This window comes from Leptonychotes weddellii, chromosome 1 (assembly GCF_054177405.1).
Source record: "Leptonychotes weddellii isolate Sample4059 chromosome 1, ASM5417740v2, whole genome shotgun sequence".
Classification (NCBI taxonomy): Eukaryota; Metazoa; Chordata; class Mammalia; order Carnivora; family Phocidae; genus Leptonychotes; species Leptonychotes weddellii.
In genome coordinates, this window is record NC_138369.1 from 105,007,024 (window position 1) to 105,023,766 (window position 16,743).

At 39.3% G+C, this 16,743-nt stretch overlaps 1 protein-coding gene across 2 annotated transcripts in view; it reads left to right on the plus strand.

The window, feature by feature from the left end:
- The window catches only part of SERPINI1 (serpin family I member 1), a 69,550-nt gene extending 53,109 nt beyond the window's left edge, over positions 1-16,441 (plus strand). For both annotated transcript variants that reach the window (XM_081829124.1, XM_081829116.1), the window contains exons 6-9: positions 1,136-1,233; positions 14,106-14,192; positions 15,801-15,890; positions 16,129-16,441. In XM_081829124.1, coding sequence (XP_081685250.1) covers positions 1,136-1,233; positions 14,106-14,192; positions 15,801-15,890; positions 16,129-16,205 — 352 coding nt within the window. In that variant the 3' untranslated portion in view covers positions 16,206-16,441. The remainder of the gene's footprint in view (positions 1-1,135; positions 1,234-14,105; positions 14,193-15,800; positions 15,891-16,128) is intronic.
- The last annotated feature ends 302 nt before the right edge of the window (positions 16,442-16,743 follow it).

Consider the following 16,743-nt stretch of genomic DNA (forward strand, 5'->3'; position numbering starts at 1 on the left):
GAATGTTTTGTGACTGTCACAAACTTAGCTTTTTTAAGGATATAGCCCATTGCCTAAAAACTTACATTTATGATCTTTATTGATCAAGAAGCAACATCTTAGAAAAAAAAAGGAAACATTTACTTCTAGTTGTTCTCACTTTTTATAAAAAAGTAATAATCTTTGCTTTAAAAAAACTGCATTTGTGTGTTAATGCAGCCATGTTTACTCTGTATTTTTCACTAGAAAGATGGGAGATACAATTCACTGGTTTGGGAAAGACTCTATATTAGGACCAATGAGGCTCTCTGTGGAAACCATTTTTTTTTAATTAATATTCTGCTCATGACCACTGTACTTATTTTCATTTCAGTTTTAAGTAATGTTTTATTTCTTCTTGCAAATGTGATGCACATTTATGTATAATTCATAAAGCCCATTAGAACAAAAAATACAAATTTGTTATTCTTTTGCTTAAAAAAATCTCTAATATAATTGTAAAAGTGTACAGTTTTTAAGATGTAATCCTTAATTCACTTTTGTTGATGAACATCTTTTCTGTGATGGTACCAAGGAAACAGGCTTTGGTCCTGGAGGTTAAAATAACCAGGAAGATATATATTATTAACACAATAGCTTTTATGTTTCCTTTCTCTGAGTGTATGGAGTTGAAATGTAAGATGTATCCATTATACAGCAATTGGATACAGCATTGGCTCTCCCTTTCCACAGGGAGCTGAGTAAGGACACTAAGAAAAGAATGAAATGCCTTGGATAAATGTTTGATAAGACATTGACAGCTTAAAAAATCAAATCTATTACCAGGTCACACGATTTTGAAGGCAACCCATTTACAGGTTTGACATCCTTGACCTCAAAACACTTATTTCACCCTATATATTACAGTTTTGCGTCCACATCAAATAGTGTTCCTACTTAATAATTTAATATTATTCTGATACATTATTCTTTTTGCTGTCTCCTCTTTTTATAAGCACAATCGAATACCACTTGCAGTCAAAAGCCAGTTTTAGTATAATTTACCATTAAAATCAACATAGCCAACATTTTATTCTTGTCCCAGGTAACAGGATGCTATAACTAAAAACTTTTAAAATGCCGTAACTAAATGCTTTTCCCCCTCTGTGTTCTCCAGGTTCACAGTGGAACAGGAAATTGACTTAAAAGATGTTTTGAAGGCTCTTGGAATAACTGAAGTTTTCATCAAGAATGCAAATTTGACAGCTTTGTCTGGTAGGAAATAAACATCGATTTTTAAAAAATGTTATTATTTCATGAAAGATTTTAAAAATGACGATGTTCTCAAGCACCTTAAAGATTTAAGGGTTGAAATTGTGCGGCAGCGGGGGGGGGGGGGGGGATGTAGAGGCCGCTTTCAGGCAACAGGCTTGACCAATAAAAACTTGATCAAGGCAAAAGGGCCCACAGTGACCACCTGGCTGAATGTAGACAGGCACATCAGGTGGCCCACCTCAAAGTATTCATAGGCCCTACCTAACCAATGGGCTACTTGCAACCAGGCACAGTTACCAAAAAAGGGAAAATTCCATTACATCGTCATACCTCCTCCCCTTCCTCCTTCAGAAGCAGCCCCTGCCCACTGCCTCCTGGCAAGCAGCCTCCCCTCTGCTGTCCTTCCTGCTGCCCCCTTATGGAACAGTCACTAAACTTCTAGCTCCTTTTAAGAAAATAAATAAATTAAAATTAAAAAAAAGTGATGATGTCGAACCCTCTATCTGCTATGGAGTTCTGAGGTAAAATAAAGTTATCATTTGCCAGATAAATATAACAAATAGATTTACCTTCTATACACAAAGCTATAAATAACAGTGAGAACAGCAAGTTTATATTATTCTGGTCCATGTCTTATCTTCAACAGTAGATACTCTCCAGAAGACCTGTCTTACACAGCTTTAGATTCCCCATCCTATCTGACACAATGCCTTGTAGATAATCAATAAACATGTTGATTTAATACTTCAATATGTCCAGTTACAGTAAATTATATGGGAAAGAAAGAAGGAAGAGAGGATAAATGCATGCCTGTTGTGAGAACCATTTTTTAAAAGAATATCTAGTGAGATGATATAAAGATTATCTCAAGTCTTCAATAAGAAAAGAGCGGTTTTGAAGAAGTAACTTCAAAATATACCTGGCATATTGGGTGTTGAGTAATTTATTTTTAAAATCCTGGAGCGGGGGGACCTAGTTGAATTATTGGATTCAGATGCCCTAATTTGTTCAGGGTAAAAATCATTAACATATTACCAACATTAAGTACTTAGAACATGTAAAATCCTTTCGGAAATATTTTAAGCATCTAACCCCAAGACATTTATCATTGAAATAAGGTACCTGTGAGTTTAAGCCTTAGCTTATATAATGATGTTCTATCATTTCTATAGAATATGGAAAATATAAGAATCTATTTTCTGATGGGATCAAGATAAAAAAGAACTCAGTGTTTAAGTCCTCTGTATATGCAATTTATTGGACCCAACTCTCCAACCAGAGAGAGCTGAGGCATAGAAGTTTCTTTAGCAGTTCATATGCTACGGGAGAGAATTTAGTTTTCCTCTCCTGAAGTAAGAGCCTATAGAAAATCAAGCCGACTGAATAATAGCTTCTAAACCTGGAATATGAGGACCCATGGATTGAGTTCAGTGAAGTGGGCGCTCTACCCCGGAAATTGCATATAGGTGTGCACTCACGTACATGTGTGTGTGTGTGCACGCCTTCGCATGCACACACACACACACGAAAGAAAAAAGAGAGTGGAGATAGGTTCATAGCTTTCAGGAAATTCTCAAGGAGTTTATAATCAAAAAATGCCTTGCGCTCCCAGATTTAGAATTGAACAGATTGTTTTCCAAGCAGAACTCAGCAATGAGATGATGTTCATGTATTTGATACCACAACTTTTACCCCTTAATTAGAGAACTGACATCTCAAAACACTAGTAGAATTTTTCTGTCTACTACATAAATGTTCCTGTCCACTAGAGAAATGCAAATTTTGCCCTAGTAAAGGTTTTCAGGGCTCACATCCAAGCTCCTAGGGCTCTGAACTTTTCAGTGGGGTTGTCAAGGAGGTAGGACTGGTGGATATTCAAAAGCTAATGGGTACTTTTGTGCTTGAGTCAGAAATATATTCATGGCTCAAGCATAGTGTAATTTAAAGTTCTTATGTTCCCTTCCTCAGGAATTGAGAGAATCTGTCTACCATACTGGCCAAATTCCACTTTCTTACCGTGGCTCTATTTTCTGTTTTATTAGAGATTCCTCACTGTCTCACCCAAACATCTAGGCAGTTATTTCCCCTGCATAGTATCTGCAGCTTCTCAGTCCTGAGGGAGTCGTGCCGCGGTGGTAAATCAATTATTGTGGTCAGTGTAGCTTAAAATTTTTGACATATGTGGGAGGTTTATGACGTAATATTTAATTGCCTTTAGTATGTCCAGAGACAATAGAGAATAAATATGTATTATGAATGCAGACGGTTTGGAAATTTGAAATACCACTCGGATCTTTCAGAGTTCACATAGTCCATGTGTGAAGGCTCTGTTTGTTCGACCAGACCTCAGTCAGAATTGAATCCTTCTCAGAGTGGTTACAGCTGCCTTCCTAGGGCCTGGCACCTGGCTGACACCTAGTTGGAACACAGTCAATGTCCACTGAGGGAGCAAAACGAGGGAGGGAAGGAGACAAGAGGTTTCTTCATAGCCACCTTCTACATTACATTTCTTGAAACATCGAACTCCTTAAAACATCAGTAAGAAATCCAGGATTGGCCATCCTCAACCACCACCCAATTCAAGTCTTCAGGATAACTTGACGAAAGGTCTAAAGTCAGCTTCTCAAGCTTTCAGTGGGAACTCTTTCATTCTTAACTCCCTAGTTTTGCCAAGACCTTGGTAGTCTTGGCATGTCAGCCCACCCCAAACAATACTTCCTTTTTCTCCCTCTCCCTCCCTCCCTCCCTCTCTCTTTCTCCCTTGCTCTCTCAGTCGCTCGCTCTCTCTCTCTCTCTCACACACACACACGCACATACACATTAATTTATGAATCATTCATTCAAAAACCAGTGACACAACAATAAAACTTGCCTCTCTGCTTTCGCTAGATTTGAAAGTATTTATTCCCTGCATCATTCATTTGGGCACCGTATGCTCTGCCCCACATGGTTGGTGTCCTTTTCACATGTCTAGGTTTTTGCCTCTCCAAATGATGTGAAAACCCCACTGATTAAAGTGTCTGTGATGCTTAGTAACCCCTACAAGTACCCAGGAAAATTATTAGCATGTATTTGATTATTACTTTCTACCTTAATGAATTTCATGGGGATAATTTCATGGTGTCTCAGATATACATTAATTACATTCAATGCCCTGTCTCTTCCTTTCATTTAATAACTCTTCATGAGTCAGTTGGTGTGAGCACAGGACTAGGTCATAAAAATGAAGAAATGACTAAGATATCATACCTGCTCTAAAGAAGGATACAGACTTGGGGGGAGAAAGACATAAACAGTTGGATTTAATAAAAAGAAGCAGGATAGAAATGTTTTATTGGAGCAGTGTGTTCAGGACATACCAGGACAATTGTGTTCTCCAGGGAACATTTGGCAATAGTTGGAGACCTTTTGGGTTGTCACAACTGCGGAGGGCTCCTGGCACCTATCCGGTAAAGGCTGGGGATGCTTCTACATTCCTGTGACCTACACTGCACAGGACACACCCCACAACAAAGAATAATCCAGCCCCAAATGTCAATAGTGATGAACCAAGAAACCCCATACTAGAGAAAGCATTGTGGAGGCAGAGAGGGAAAAGAAAGTCAACGGGCAGAATGGGAGTGTATTGGTTCAAAGGATGGAGGGGGAGAATATAGGTATGCATTTAAGCTTTCAAATGCATTGAACATTTTTGAATAATGTCTTAGAAAATGATAGCAATGGTTGCCTCTAGAATACAGAACAGAGGCCCCTAGATGAGAGCGGAGATTTTGTTTCGTCTATCACTGTGCACTGTTTGGGATTTTGCCTTGTGCACGTATTACTTCTTCAATTAAAACTCTTAGTTGAAAACTGGGAAAAATTTTTAAAAATCGCATAGTAGAATTCGTAAATTCAAAAGCACCCAGGAAACAATTCAGTACTAAATCCTTTAGCACAAAGTACGAATTTATCATTCTTAAATTATGCAATGAAATTTTATCTTTCTTTAAAAATAGCAAATATGAGTTAGCAGTGGAAAAACAACCCTGCTCCACATTTTCTTGCTTCTGGAAAAATTGAGTGACTTGAGAGTCCTTTGCTAAGACCTCTTGAATCCATTCTTTCATTCTCTATCCCATGGCATCCACCTTTATTTCAGACTCCCACTACTGCTGCCCCAGACGATTTCAATAGCCTCCTAAACGGTTTCCAATCTCTTTTCTGTCTAATCTGGCTTCGCTACCACTGCCAAGATTAATCACCTTAAAACCTGCTCTCAGATCATCCCAGTTCCCGTTCAAAGCCTCCCTTCATTCTGCTGTGTGCACTGTTTGCTACTCCACAGGGCGTTCAGACCTCAGCTCACTCCAGCCTTAACTCTGGCTGATTCCTCGCACACAGCTTTTGCTGCACCTCACGTCTCCCCAGGGCCCCGGCTTTATAAAATCTCTCCCACCCGAAATATCTCCTGAATGGATCTGCAGCACAGATATCCCCAGCTTCATCAAGCCACAGGATTACACCAACCAGAAGTAATAACTCCTTCGTAAATTCTACAGCATTCTGTACTTTTTCTTATGCTGCATATCACATCTGACCTCATATTATCATTATTTATGCATCGGATATCTTCTGCCAAGATTGATCCTTATGTGTGTTCAGGAAGCACACGGTTCTGTGCTTTCTGCCTAGTACTCACTGAATGAAGAAATGAATAAGATGAGATGCTCTGTATTTATTGTGCTTATTTTTGGTCATCTCAGTTTGATGTCCATGGCTTTTTACGCTAAATTCCGTTAACATAAAACACAGCAAAGACTTATACAATAAACATGGAATCTAGAGAGTGCTGAGAATCATTTTCTTCTCAGGCTCGATTTAAAATGCTCATCTAGTTGCAGCGAGGATCCTGTTATAGAGTAGGGCTATTTTTGTAATGGAAATGAATGACTGTCAGCATTTGGATTAATAGATAATCCTCTTGGAAGGTGGAAGGGGAAGGAGAAAGAGAGTACTAAATCCTTTAGCACAAAGTATGAGCTTTAATAAAGGAGCCAATAAAGTAAAGGAATTAAGAAGACACAGCAAAAGCCACATTCAGGTCAGACTCAAGTGCTTAGATTTATGCCGGACTGACTCTTCCATCCTGCCTTTGTTTGTTCTGCTTCTCCTTGCACCTGTAAGCCAGAGGACTGTATTTCTCTTCCAGAGCCGTACCTCCATTTCCCCTCTCCTTTCTTGCCTGGACTATTGTAACAGCTAGCAAACTTGAATGTTCCTGCCCCTAGCTGTTTGCTCATCTGGTTCACTCTTTACAGCCCCTGGCACAGGTATCTTCTAAAATCAAAGCAGAGGTGCCCTGTTACTTCTGGAGGAAGCCCAGGCTCTCCAGCCTCAGAGTCCAAGCTCTTAAAATCGAGTGCATCCCCTGCCACTCCCCACCTCCTTATGATGTAATCAGGCCCCAGATGGACCTTCAAGTCATTGCTGCTTGCTTGTCTCACTTCACAAGTACAATCCTCTGCTTGGAATGCCCTCCCCTGACTCTCTGACTTTCCCTTTTCTACTTATCCTTCAAGAACCAGCCCAAATGGCACCGCTTCCGAGAAGCTCTCCTTGATATCTCTCCCTTCCAAATGGTTTACTTTCCCGTCTCCGGACTGTCATAGTGCAAAGTGCTATCACATGTTCTACCTTTTCCTTAGATTGTTCACATACCTGTTTCTGATCTCAGAGCTCCTCAGAAGCCAGGGCTGTGTCATACATAGATGACTTTCTGTCCTCAGAGCCCCAAGTGGTGTGGAGAGCGGGACAGATGCTGGGTGGGTGCGTGTGGTAGGACGGGCTGCTGGGCCCACCTCACTCCAAGTGTGGAGGCTTCTCTCAAACCTCTGGCCCTCCTCACTATCCTTGCTCCAGCCACACAGGCCTTCTTTTGGGTCCTTGAACACACCTGGCTTGTATCTGCCTCTACGCTAGCTTTTCCCTTTGCTGGAAACTACCTTCAGGTGTTCCCGTGGCAGGCTCCTTTGTATTCCTTAGGTCTCAGCCAAGTTGACCTTCTCAGATATGCCTTTCCCAACACCTCAAGTCAAGTAGCTCCTCTTCCCTGCCCTTGTCACCAGCCAACACATCACCTCATCTTGCTTCTTCATAACACTTAACCAGACCCTGAAATTGTGGTCATTTCTCCATTTGCTTTTTTATTGTCATTGTTACTTAATGTTTGCTTTCCTCCTCTTAGGAAGGAACTGTTCAGTTCACCATAGTAAATCCAGTATATCAGTAATGTCTGGCACACAGGAGGTACTTAGTACCCAAATGAATGAATGAATGAATGAATGAATGAATGAATGAATGAATCACTAGTCTATCACAACATTTCTCCAGAGAAACAAACAAACCCACACGATTCCTACCTTGGAGCTCAAATTCTACAAACCTTTCTAAAGTTCATGGGTGGAGCTGACGCTAAAAATATTTTAGCAACTCAAGTACAGAGCCGCTTTTAGTATTCTTGGGTTCTGTTATGGAACTCTCTTCATTTTGTTATTTTAAGCATGGCCTTGGTGACGCAGAAATCTATTTCAATTGGCTGTGTTTAGGAACAGTGCCACAGAGGAAGCGGGGGCCACGCACTTGTGTGGTGGCCGCCCTACCAGCCACATTATGTGAATCACAGATACTTGGAGCCTTTGGTGCCCTGCACAATATCTCATACAAACAGAGTGCTTGATAAATATTTGCTCAGTGACTGAATGAATGCCTTCGTATTTTGCCCTGCTTTCTTCAGAAGAGCTTGAATTATTGCCCAGCTCTTCTCTGGGAAACCTAGGGTTTGCTGGCCCCGTTCCGCTCTTATCCTTTGTGAAAAGCCCAGCTCCTCACTGCCCAGAGGAAAGTAGGACCCGTTATTTGGCAGCAATGTCTGCTGTGGCCAGAGGGGAAGACTGCTTGGGGCCAGTGCATGGATTTTTTTTTTTTTTGAATGTAGCTTTGTCTTTGATTTATTTTCTTTTTTAGAGAACAATGAACTTTCTCTAATTGATAAGATGGGCTCATCAGTGTAAACTCCTTAATTCCCCTCCCATTCTGGTTCATCAAATACCTGAGTGCCTACTTGGTGCCTGGCAGTGTGCACAGAATTGCAGGGAGGAGATAAATTGGACCAACAAGGTCCAGGCCCTTAAGGAGTAGGTGAACGGCCCAGCAGGAAAGATGGCCTTGATGGCACATAATTACATCAGGATGAGTAATATTGCGGGACAAGTATAGGAAGCCCTGTACGAAACCATCGGGGCAGCAGACCCATTCTTGTTTAAACCACTTTCAGCTTATATTTGAATGTGACTGCTTGAAGTTTGTCCCAAGAGAAAAAATTTCATTTTCTTTTTTCCCCTCAGGATTTGTGATGTGATTTATTTGTCACATTTTTTTCCTACTGGTATATCTAAAGGGGTGGTGGTTTTCTACAACTTAAGAGTCCTGAGGTCTCACTTACATCTGCAGATATTTGCTGTCCATTGTGTAGCAGTTAATCACTCCTGGGAGTTGGAACGTTGGATTCAATCTTTATTTGCTGTCTTTGAAATACACATGATGACCGGTCTGTTGGATCCCATTCCCTTAGCTCTTCTACTCGATTGGATTTTTAAGTTTTTAGCCTGTGTGGCCTTTGTATTCTTTCCGTCCCTAGTGCTGTTGTCCATCCATTTTCTAGAGTATCTACTTTTGGATTAGTGTCATATGTTTTATTTATTACAAGAATAAACTTTATAGGCACACTTGTGAACAGAATTGTGGTCATGGTGCCCATAGAGGGACAACCTCCAAAGTCTTACACTAGGAAATATCTAGTCCCTTTCATTCAACAATTCCTAAATTCCTGTTCGTGCTAGGTTAAATACTGGAAGCTTACACATTACCAGCAAACTCTCTTTTCTTAGGTTAGTTCAGTCATGAGGCCCACCACGTGCCAGAAACCAGGTACATGAAGGGCAATGGCACAATCCTTGCCTTCAGGAATTTGACAGTCCAGGAAGAGAGAGATGTAGATGCAAATATGATATAGCATAAAGGCTGTATGTGAATCAGAGCCTTGGTTCAGTCAGAGAGAGTGGTCCGTTCTACCTTGGTGGGGAACAGCAACCAGAAGAAGGCAGAAAAGGCCTGCTAGGGCTTGAAGCTGAGCCTCAGAAGTAGATTAGGTCGACTGTACAATGTTGAGGGAGTTTGTGGGGAAGCAAAGACACAGAAGTGAGCGAGGGTGGTATGCTTAGGGATTCCAGTTCAAATCACCTAGAGCATAGGGGGTGGGGGGAAGCACACTAAATGAGTGACGCAGGGCAACCTCACAGACCCTCACATTGTACCCTAGGTCTGCAGGTACACAGTATATGGAAGGAAAGGTGGGAGGCAGAGCCAGCACGAGAGGGGAGACAGGGTTTTAAGAAGGGTTGGAGAGGCATAAACTGGCTTCTGTCTGATGAGATCATCCCAGAGGAAAGCTTGATGTGAAATGGAGGCAGTTAGAGCCGTTCTCAACTGCTGTGCCGTTATACACTGTGACGTCCCTTGGAAACTCGTTTTAAAAAAGTATTTGCCTATGTTGCTGGGTTTAACGTCCTGATTTAAAAAAAAGAAAAAAAAACTTTTATCTCTACATTAATAGGTGAGCTTGGCCTATGATTTTCTTTTCTTAGACTGCCCTGGTTCAATTTTAATATCAAGGTAAGACTATCCATAGATGACTTAGATTGCTTTTATTCTCTTTCTAGAGTTGAAAATGGATTTATAATAGAAAATCCTATCTTTTCCTTGAAGGATTGGTTAAATCACCTAGAAAACCATCTAGGCTTGGATTTTTTTTTTTTTTTTTAAGACAGGGGGCTGGGGGGAGGGCCAGAGGGAGAGAGAGAGAGAGAGAGAATCCCAAGCAGGCCTGGTTCAGAGCCCAATGTGGGGCTCGATCTCACAACCATGACATCATGACCTGAGCTGAAATCCAGAGTCAGACACTTAAACCACTGAGCCACCCACGTGCCCCTAGGCTCACATTCTTTAATTTTGAGGAAGGAGGAAATTTTCATCTACTCATTCAACTACTTTAATGGTTACTGGATTATCCAGATATTCTATTTTTTTCTTCATTCAATTTTATAATTTATACATTTCTATAAAATTGTCCGGTTGATGGCAAATCTCTTTATTTTCAAAATTATCTGCATGAAGAAGCACAAGAATATTTGGGGAGATGGAAATATTCTGTATCTTATTTGTGGAGGTGGGTTCACAGATATGTCAAAACTTACCAAGGACACCTGGTGGCTCAGTTGGTTAAATGTCTGCCTTTGGCTCAGGTCATGATCCCAGAGGCCTGGGATCGAGTCCCGTGTCGGGCTCCCTGCTCAGCAGGGAGTATGCTTCTCCCTCTCCCACTCCCCCTGCTTGTGTTCCCTCTCTCTGTCAAGTAAATAAATACAATCTTTAAAAAAAAAAAAAAACACAAAAAAAATCTTAACCAAATTGTGGTGTGGACTGTAAAATATATTTTTGTTTTCCCTTATTGTAATTTTTGTATTGTAACTTTTTTTTTTAATTTTATTTATTTATTTGACAGAGAGAGAGAGACAGTGAGAGAGGGAACACAAGCAGGGGGAGTGGGAGAGGGAGAAGCAGGCTCCCCACTGAGCAGGGAGCCCGACGCGGAGCTCGATCCCAGGACCCTGGGATCATGACCTGAGCCGAAGGCAGACGCCCAACGACTGAGCCACCCAGGCGCCCCTAATTTTTGTATTGTAAATACATGCAGTTCATAGTAAATAGGTTATACCTCATAAGCTGTTTTACATTTATCTGCAGGAAATTATACAAAGTATTTTTTGTGATTTTTAAAAATTCTATCTTTAGACATGTTCTCTTGTCTTAATATCGTTTATTTGGGTAATCTCTCTTCTTCGTGAATCTTGTTGAAGGTTTGTCCATTTCATGATCTTTTAAATAACTAGCTCTGTGGGAGAATGCTCAGCATTCTTGCTTTCTTGATCTATCTGCCATGGTGCCTTGGCACCTCCTCCCCAGCCTCTCACCATTTGTGGGGGCAAATGAGGGCACATAGGAAGTTAGATGACTGGGGGAAGAGGGTACATTTGTGGCAGAAGCCAGCGTTGAACGGATGAGATTCCTTCTTTCAAGGTGTCTAGTGCAGTCAACAGATCAGGCTCAGGAGCTGGGAGGCGGTTTTCCTGTGCAAATTGACATGGCTAAAGTATCATTCTATCTTTGAGAACTCCCCTCAGAATATTTAAAGAGGGCTTAGCTGGCAAGGTGGACACTCATTACCCTTTAGGAACTACATTCTGTCACTCTTGCATTCAGGGCCATAATACTGGCTCTTGGTGCGTGGCCCCACCTTCACTGGCAGACTGAACAAAATGGGTAGCTGAATCTGAAAATAACACAGCATCAGTTAACTCCTAAATAGTTAATATATTTTACTGTCTTGGAGTTCATGTATTTGTTTTGCCAGCTAAATATATCTGACTAGTTACTTAATGCAATTTATATTGTTTTTTTATTTGTTGAAAAAAAAAAAACTAGTCTTCTGGATTTGAGGGAGCTAATTATACTTAATTGTTTAATGTAAAAGCTCTATTGCTTTTTATTTTTCTTCTAGTCATCAAATGCATTCTAGAAGAAAATATCATAATATGTGAGACAGACTATTTCAAAATGCAATGCTTATATCTTAATACTAAATATAAGCTGAGGAAGTAATATCCCTATTAAAAGTATATTCAGAGTTGCCACTCAGTTGTCTTGGAGCTTTATTCAAAATAAGCAGGTGCTGTGCAACAGATGTACCAAAAACGTTGTTGAACATTAGTCCCTATCAGTATAAGATAATTACCTGTTTTTGAAAACTTGAAAGGAAAATGTATGTTGTGGATAGGACTTGGTTCCTGACAAAGTCTTACTAAGTAGCCTAATGAGAAATGCACTGTGCTTTTACTGAATGGTGCATCAGCAACAAGGTTATCTTAAATTTGAATTTGACCTCCTGGAATGGGAAAAGGGGGCTGGGGGTGGTGGTGGCAGAAACTTGAATAATCTTGTATCTTGCTTCCTTGTGCTATTTTTCTTTTTATGTAGTTGAACTATCTTCTCTTCATTTTGTTTCAATCTGAGGACAAAAGTTGGAAACTCATCGCTGAAAGCTATTGCATAGTTTGCTCGCGCTGCCATAACAAAGTCCCCCCCAGACTGGGGGGCTTGGAAACAGATACTTGTTTTCTCACGATTCTGGGGGCTGGACATCTGAGATCAAGATGTCTTCAGGCTTGGTATCTTCTCAGGCCTCTCTCCTTGGCTTGTAGATGTCTGTCTTTTTATAGTGTATTAACGTTCTCCAGATAAATAGGACCAACAGGATGTGTGTGTGTGTGTGTGTGTGTGTGTTTATATAGAGAGAGATATCTACATCTCTACAGAGAAAGAGACAATGAGACTGAGAGATTTACTTTAAGAAGCTGGCTGGCACACTTGTGACTTTAGAAATTTAAAATCTGCAGGGTGGGCTGCCAAGCTGGAGATTGAGGGAAGAGTCCAAAGGCAGTCAAATGGCACAATTCCTTTTTGCTTAGAGGTCAGTCTTTGTTCTAAAGCCTTCAGCTGGGGGCGCCTGTGTGGCTCAGTTGGTTAAGCAGCTGCCTTTGGCTCAAGTCATGATCCCAGGGTTTTGCAATCGAGCCCCAGATGGGGCTCCCTGCTCAGCGGGGAGTCTGCTTCTCCCTCTCCTTGCTGCTCCCCCTGCCTGTGTTCTCTCTCCATCTGTCAAATAAATAAATAAATCTTAAAAAAAAAAAAAGCCTTCAACTGATTGGATAAGGCCCTCATCTGTTTTACTCAAAGTCCACCAATTTAAATGTTAATCTCATCCAAAAAAACATTTTTGCAAAAAACATCCAGAATAATAGTTTCACCAAATATCTGGGTACAGATATCCCGGCCCAGCCACATAAAATTAGCCATCAGTTATGGTCTTCCCTCTCTCTCTGTGTCCGAATTTCCTCTTCTTATAAGGACATCAGTCATATTGGATTAGGGCCCGTCCTAATGACCTCATTTTAACCTAAGACTCTATCTCTAAATACAGTCATATTCTGAAGTCTTGGGGGCTAGAACTTCAACACATGAATTTAGAGAGAACACAATTCAGCCCATAATAGCCATTCATTTAAAAGTAAGCATACATAGAAAGACAACTCTAAGGGAAAAAGAGCCCTCCTAACACTGAAAATGTGTTCTTTCCTCTGACTTTAGGATAAAGCATGTTTGTGAATACTTAAATAAGCCAATTAACTGGAATGGAAAGTAACTCTTTTATATTCACATTTCTACAATCTAGGAGTCAATTTTGTTTTTCTTTGCCAAGGATATTTCTATTATCACAGTAATTAGAGATCAGATTTTTAAAATGTCTTATTCTGATTATATGTGGATTTCTACCTGTTTTAATTTTGTGCTTTAAAATTTCAGATTAGAGTGCAATGTGTGAAATGTTTTTATCTTGAGTTATGAACTAATTTGAAGTTGCTATTAAAAACAGAGCCACATTTCTGCTTTCTCTGGCAATATAAGAAATAATGGGAAAATTATCAATAAAAATGAAGGGAAACATTAACAAAAGAATATAAAATAAGGACAAATCAGAAAACACATCTTCAAGGCTTCTCTGAAATCATAATATAATCTAACAACATTATCGCTTCTTTTTATATCAGTCCCTTAAGTCACTCATATTTTCCAAAGCTGTTTAAATAAAGGGTAAAATGCTTCTCTATTTCTGATACTGAAGAAATGCTTCTTTTCTCTCTTTTTTTCTTTTGCAGATAACAAGGAGATTTTCCTTTCCAAAGCAATTCACAAGTCCTTCATCGAGGTTAATGAAGAAGGCTCAGAAGCTGCTGCAACCTCAGGTGCCAAATTATAATTTTCTACAATCTTCTCACCTTTTTTTGATTTGTATTTTTAAAACAATCTTGGGTGAAGAGTAGGGGTCATTTTTAGAACCAAGCTAAAACAAAAACAAAAAAAAAAAAAACCTGACTCTGCTCTAACTTAGAAATCAAGCTAATGCTGAACCAGCTAGAATTTTCTAAATAGAATATGAAGCATGCACTTAACTGCAGTGCCCCGATACAGAGTAACTCCCATATCTAATGAGAGGCAGGAGGACACTGGTGGCTCTGTGGAATAGATTTCCCTGCTGCGCTGCCTGTTTAAATATTTTAAGTATTTTCTTGTCGCCCATTTAAACATTCTTCTTCTTACCTAATTACTTGTGGAAACTAGTTCTTTTTTTTTTAAGATTTTATTTATTTATTTGAGATATATAGAGGAGAACACAAGGTGGGGGGCAAACAGAGAGGGAGAAGCAGACTGCCCCCTGAGCAGGGAGCCCAACGGGGCTCGATCCCCGGACCCTGAGATCATGACCTGAGCCGAAGGCAGACACTTCACCGACTGAGCCACCCAGGCACCCCTGGAAACTAATTCTTAATTTTGTCAAAAGTTTTGATTTTTTAAAAGCACACACATAAACAAGATGTAATAAATAATTTTAACTGAATAATGCTGATAAAATAATTTTAAATAAATAATTCTAAAATTTTGACCTAAATCATGTGTTCAAAGCAAAATGTTAAATGTCCTTGATTATTCTGAATGTTTTGATTTCCCCAGTTAAATGAGAATGATTTTTTCCAATGATTTTTTTTTTTGGATCTGTTTCAATCTCATGTTCAACTGCTATGTTCAAATTTTAGTAGGATTTTTCCTTCCTCTGGTAGAATGTAAACTATCTTTTTTTTTTAACTTCTGCATAAATTTGTCCACTAAAAGGATATCAACAGTTAAAACAGTGTTTTCAGGAGGAAATAGAAACACAGTGGTCTTGGGGCATCATGAAAGCTGAAAATCTTACATAATTTAATCTTGACCTTTTCCTGACAATGAATCACCCTGCAGCAAGTATAAAATGATTATCCCATAATAAGGATCTCAGGGGAATGCAGTTTCCCAGCTGTAGGAAACATCATGCTTCTCTTACTGCTGAATTTTCCCTTTCATCACGACCATTCTGGTCACTCGAAGTCTGGTGACTTGCTGTGTAAAAATCCCCATTTTACGCAAAAAGAAATAATGATTTGGGAATATAAGGAAACTTGGTTTTTTGTTTGGGGTGTTTGTTAATTCTCCCCCTTTCCTTAGCTCAAAGGTCATTTTAGTAAAGACATATGTATTTATCTGAAACTGAGAATAAAAATTTTGTAAGAGGCAGAATAAATATTTCTAGTATTTTTGGTGGAATGGAGGTAGGAAACTGTGTGTGTGTTGTGTGTGTGTTGTGTGTTTAAAGATCAAGTAGAAATGTTACCACCTTTACAATTTTTTCTCTTAAAGTCTTTAAAATTTTGTTTCCTGTAAATTGTTGCCTTTGCATTAAATGTAGATGGTCTTGGAGAAATTACTCATTAGTCTCTGCACATCCACAGACATGTAATTGCTTTCTCCCTGCACTGTAGGAATGATTGCAATTAGTAGGATGGCTGTGCTGTACCCTCAAGTTATTGTCGACCATCCATTTTTCTTTCTTATCAGGAACAGGAGAACAGGTAAGTCTGTTATGAGAACAGAACTTTATTTATAGGCCAAAAAGAGATAACTTTTTTAAAATTGAGAGCATTTTTTCCACATTACTTATCAGATAATTTCTAACATTCAAATGATTTTTTAAAAAGAGAATTATTTATATTTTTATTTTTAGAATACTGCTAATTGTAAGCAAGAAGGAAAGTAAACATCCCATTTTTTTGTTCACACCCTGTTTTGTTCACTTCCAACCCAATGCAGGTACAGTCCTATTCATGGGCCGAGTCATGCATCCTGAAACAATGAACACAAGTGGACATGATTTTGAGGAACTTTAAATCATTTCATATGCAAAATAGTAACTAAACACATTATGTTTGCAACTGGTATATTTAAGATTTGTGTTTTACAGTATATCTTATGGTAATATTTAAAAATAGTTCCAGATAAAACAATGTACGTAAATCATAAGCCAAGGAATGTTCTCAGTATTATTGAGGTAATAGTCCCGTGGTGTCATTGTGTCTACTGTGCTGGTATTTAAAATAAAAGTGCATATTGATAATGTGAACAACTCTGTTTTCATTTTACAAATTGTAGTATAAGGATAATTCTAGGTAAAATTTGGAAATGGTAATGTTTTGGGACATCTGAAATCTTTCATAATCAGGCAAAAGCAAAGCCGTGAAGTCAATTTAGCACTATTTATTATGCTTACCGTAATAAAGCAGTAACAGGTCAGATGAAGACAAGCACTCCTCCAAATTTCTAATTGTTATTTCTCCAGAGATGGTATATAGTGTAGTATACAAGAATATAAACTGAACATCTGTAGGCTCTGTGATAAAACTTGATAGAAAAAAATAGGACTGTGCA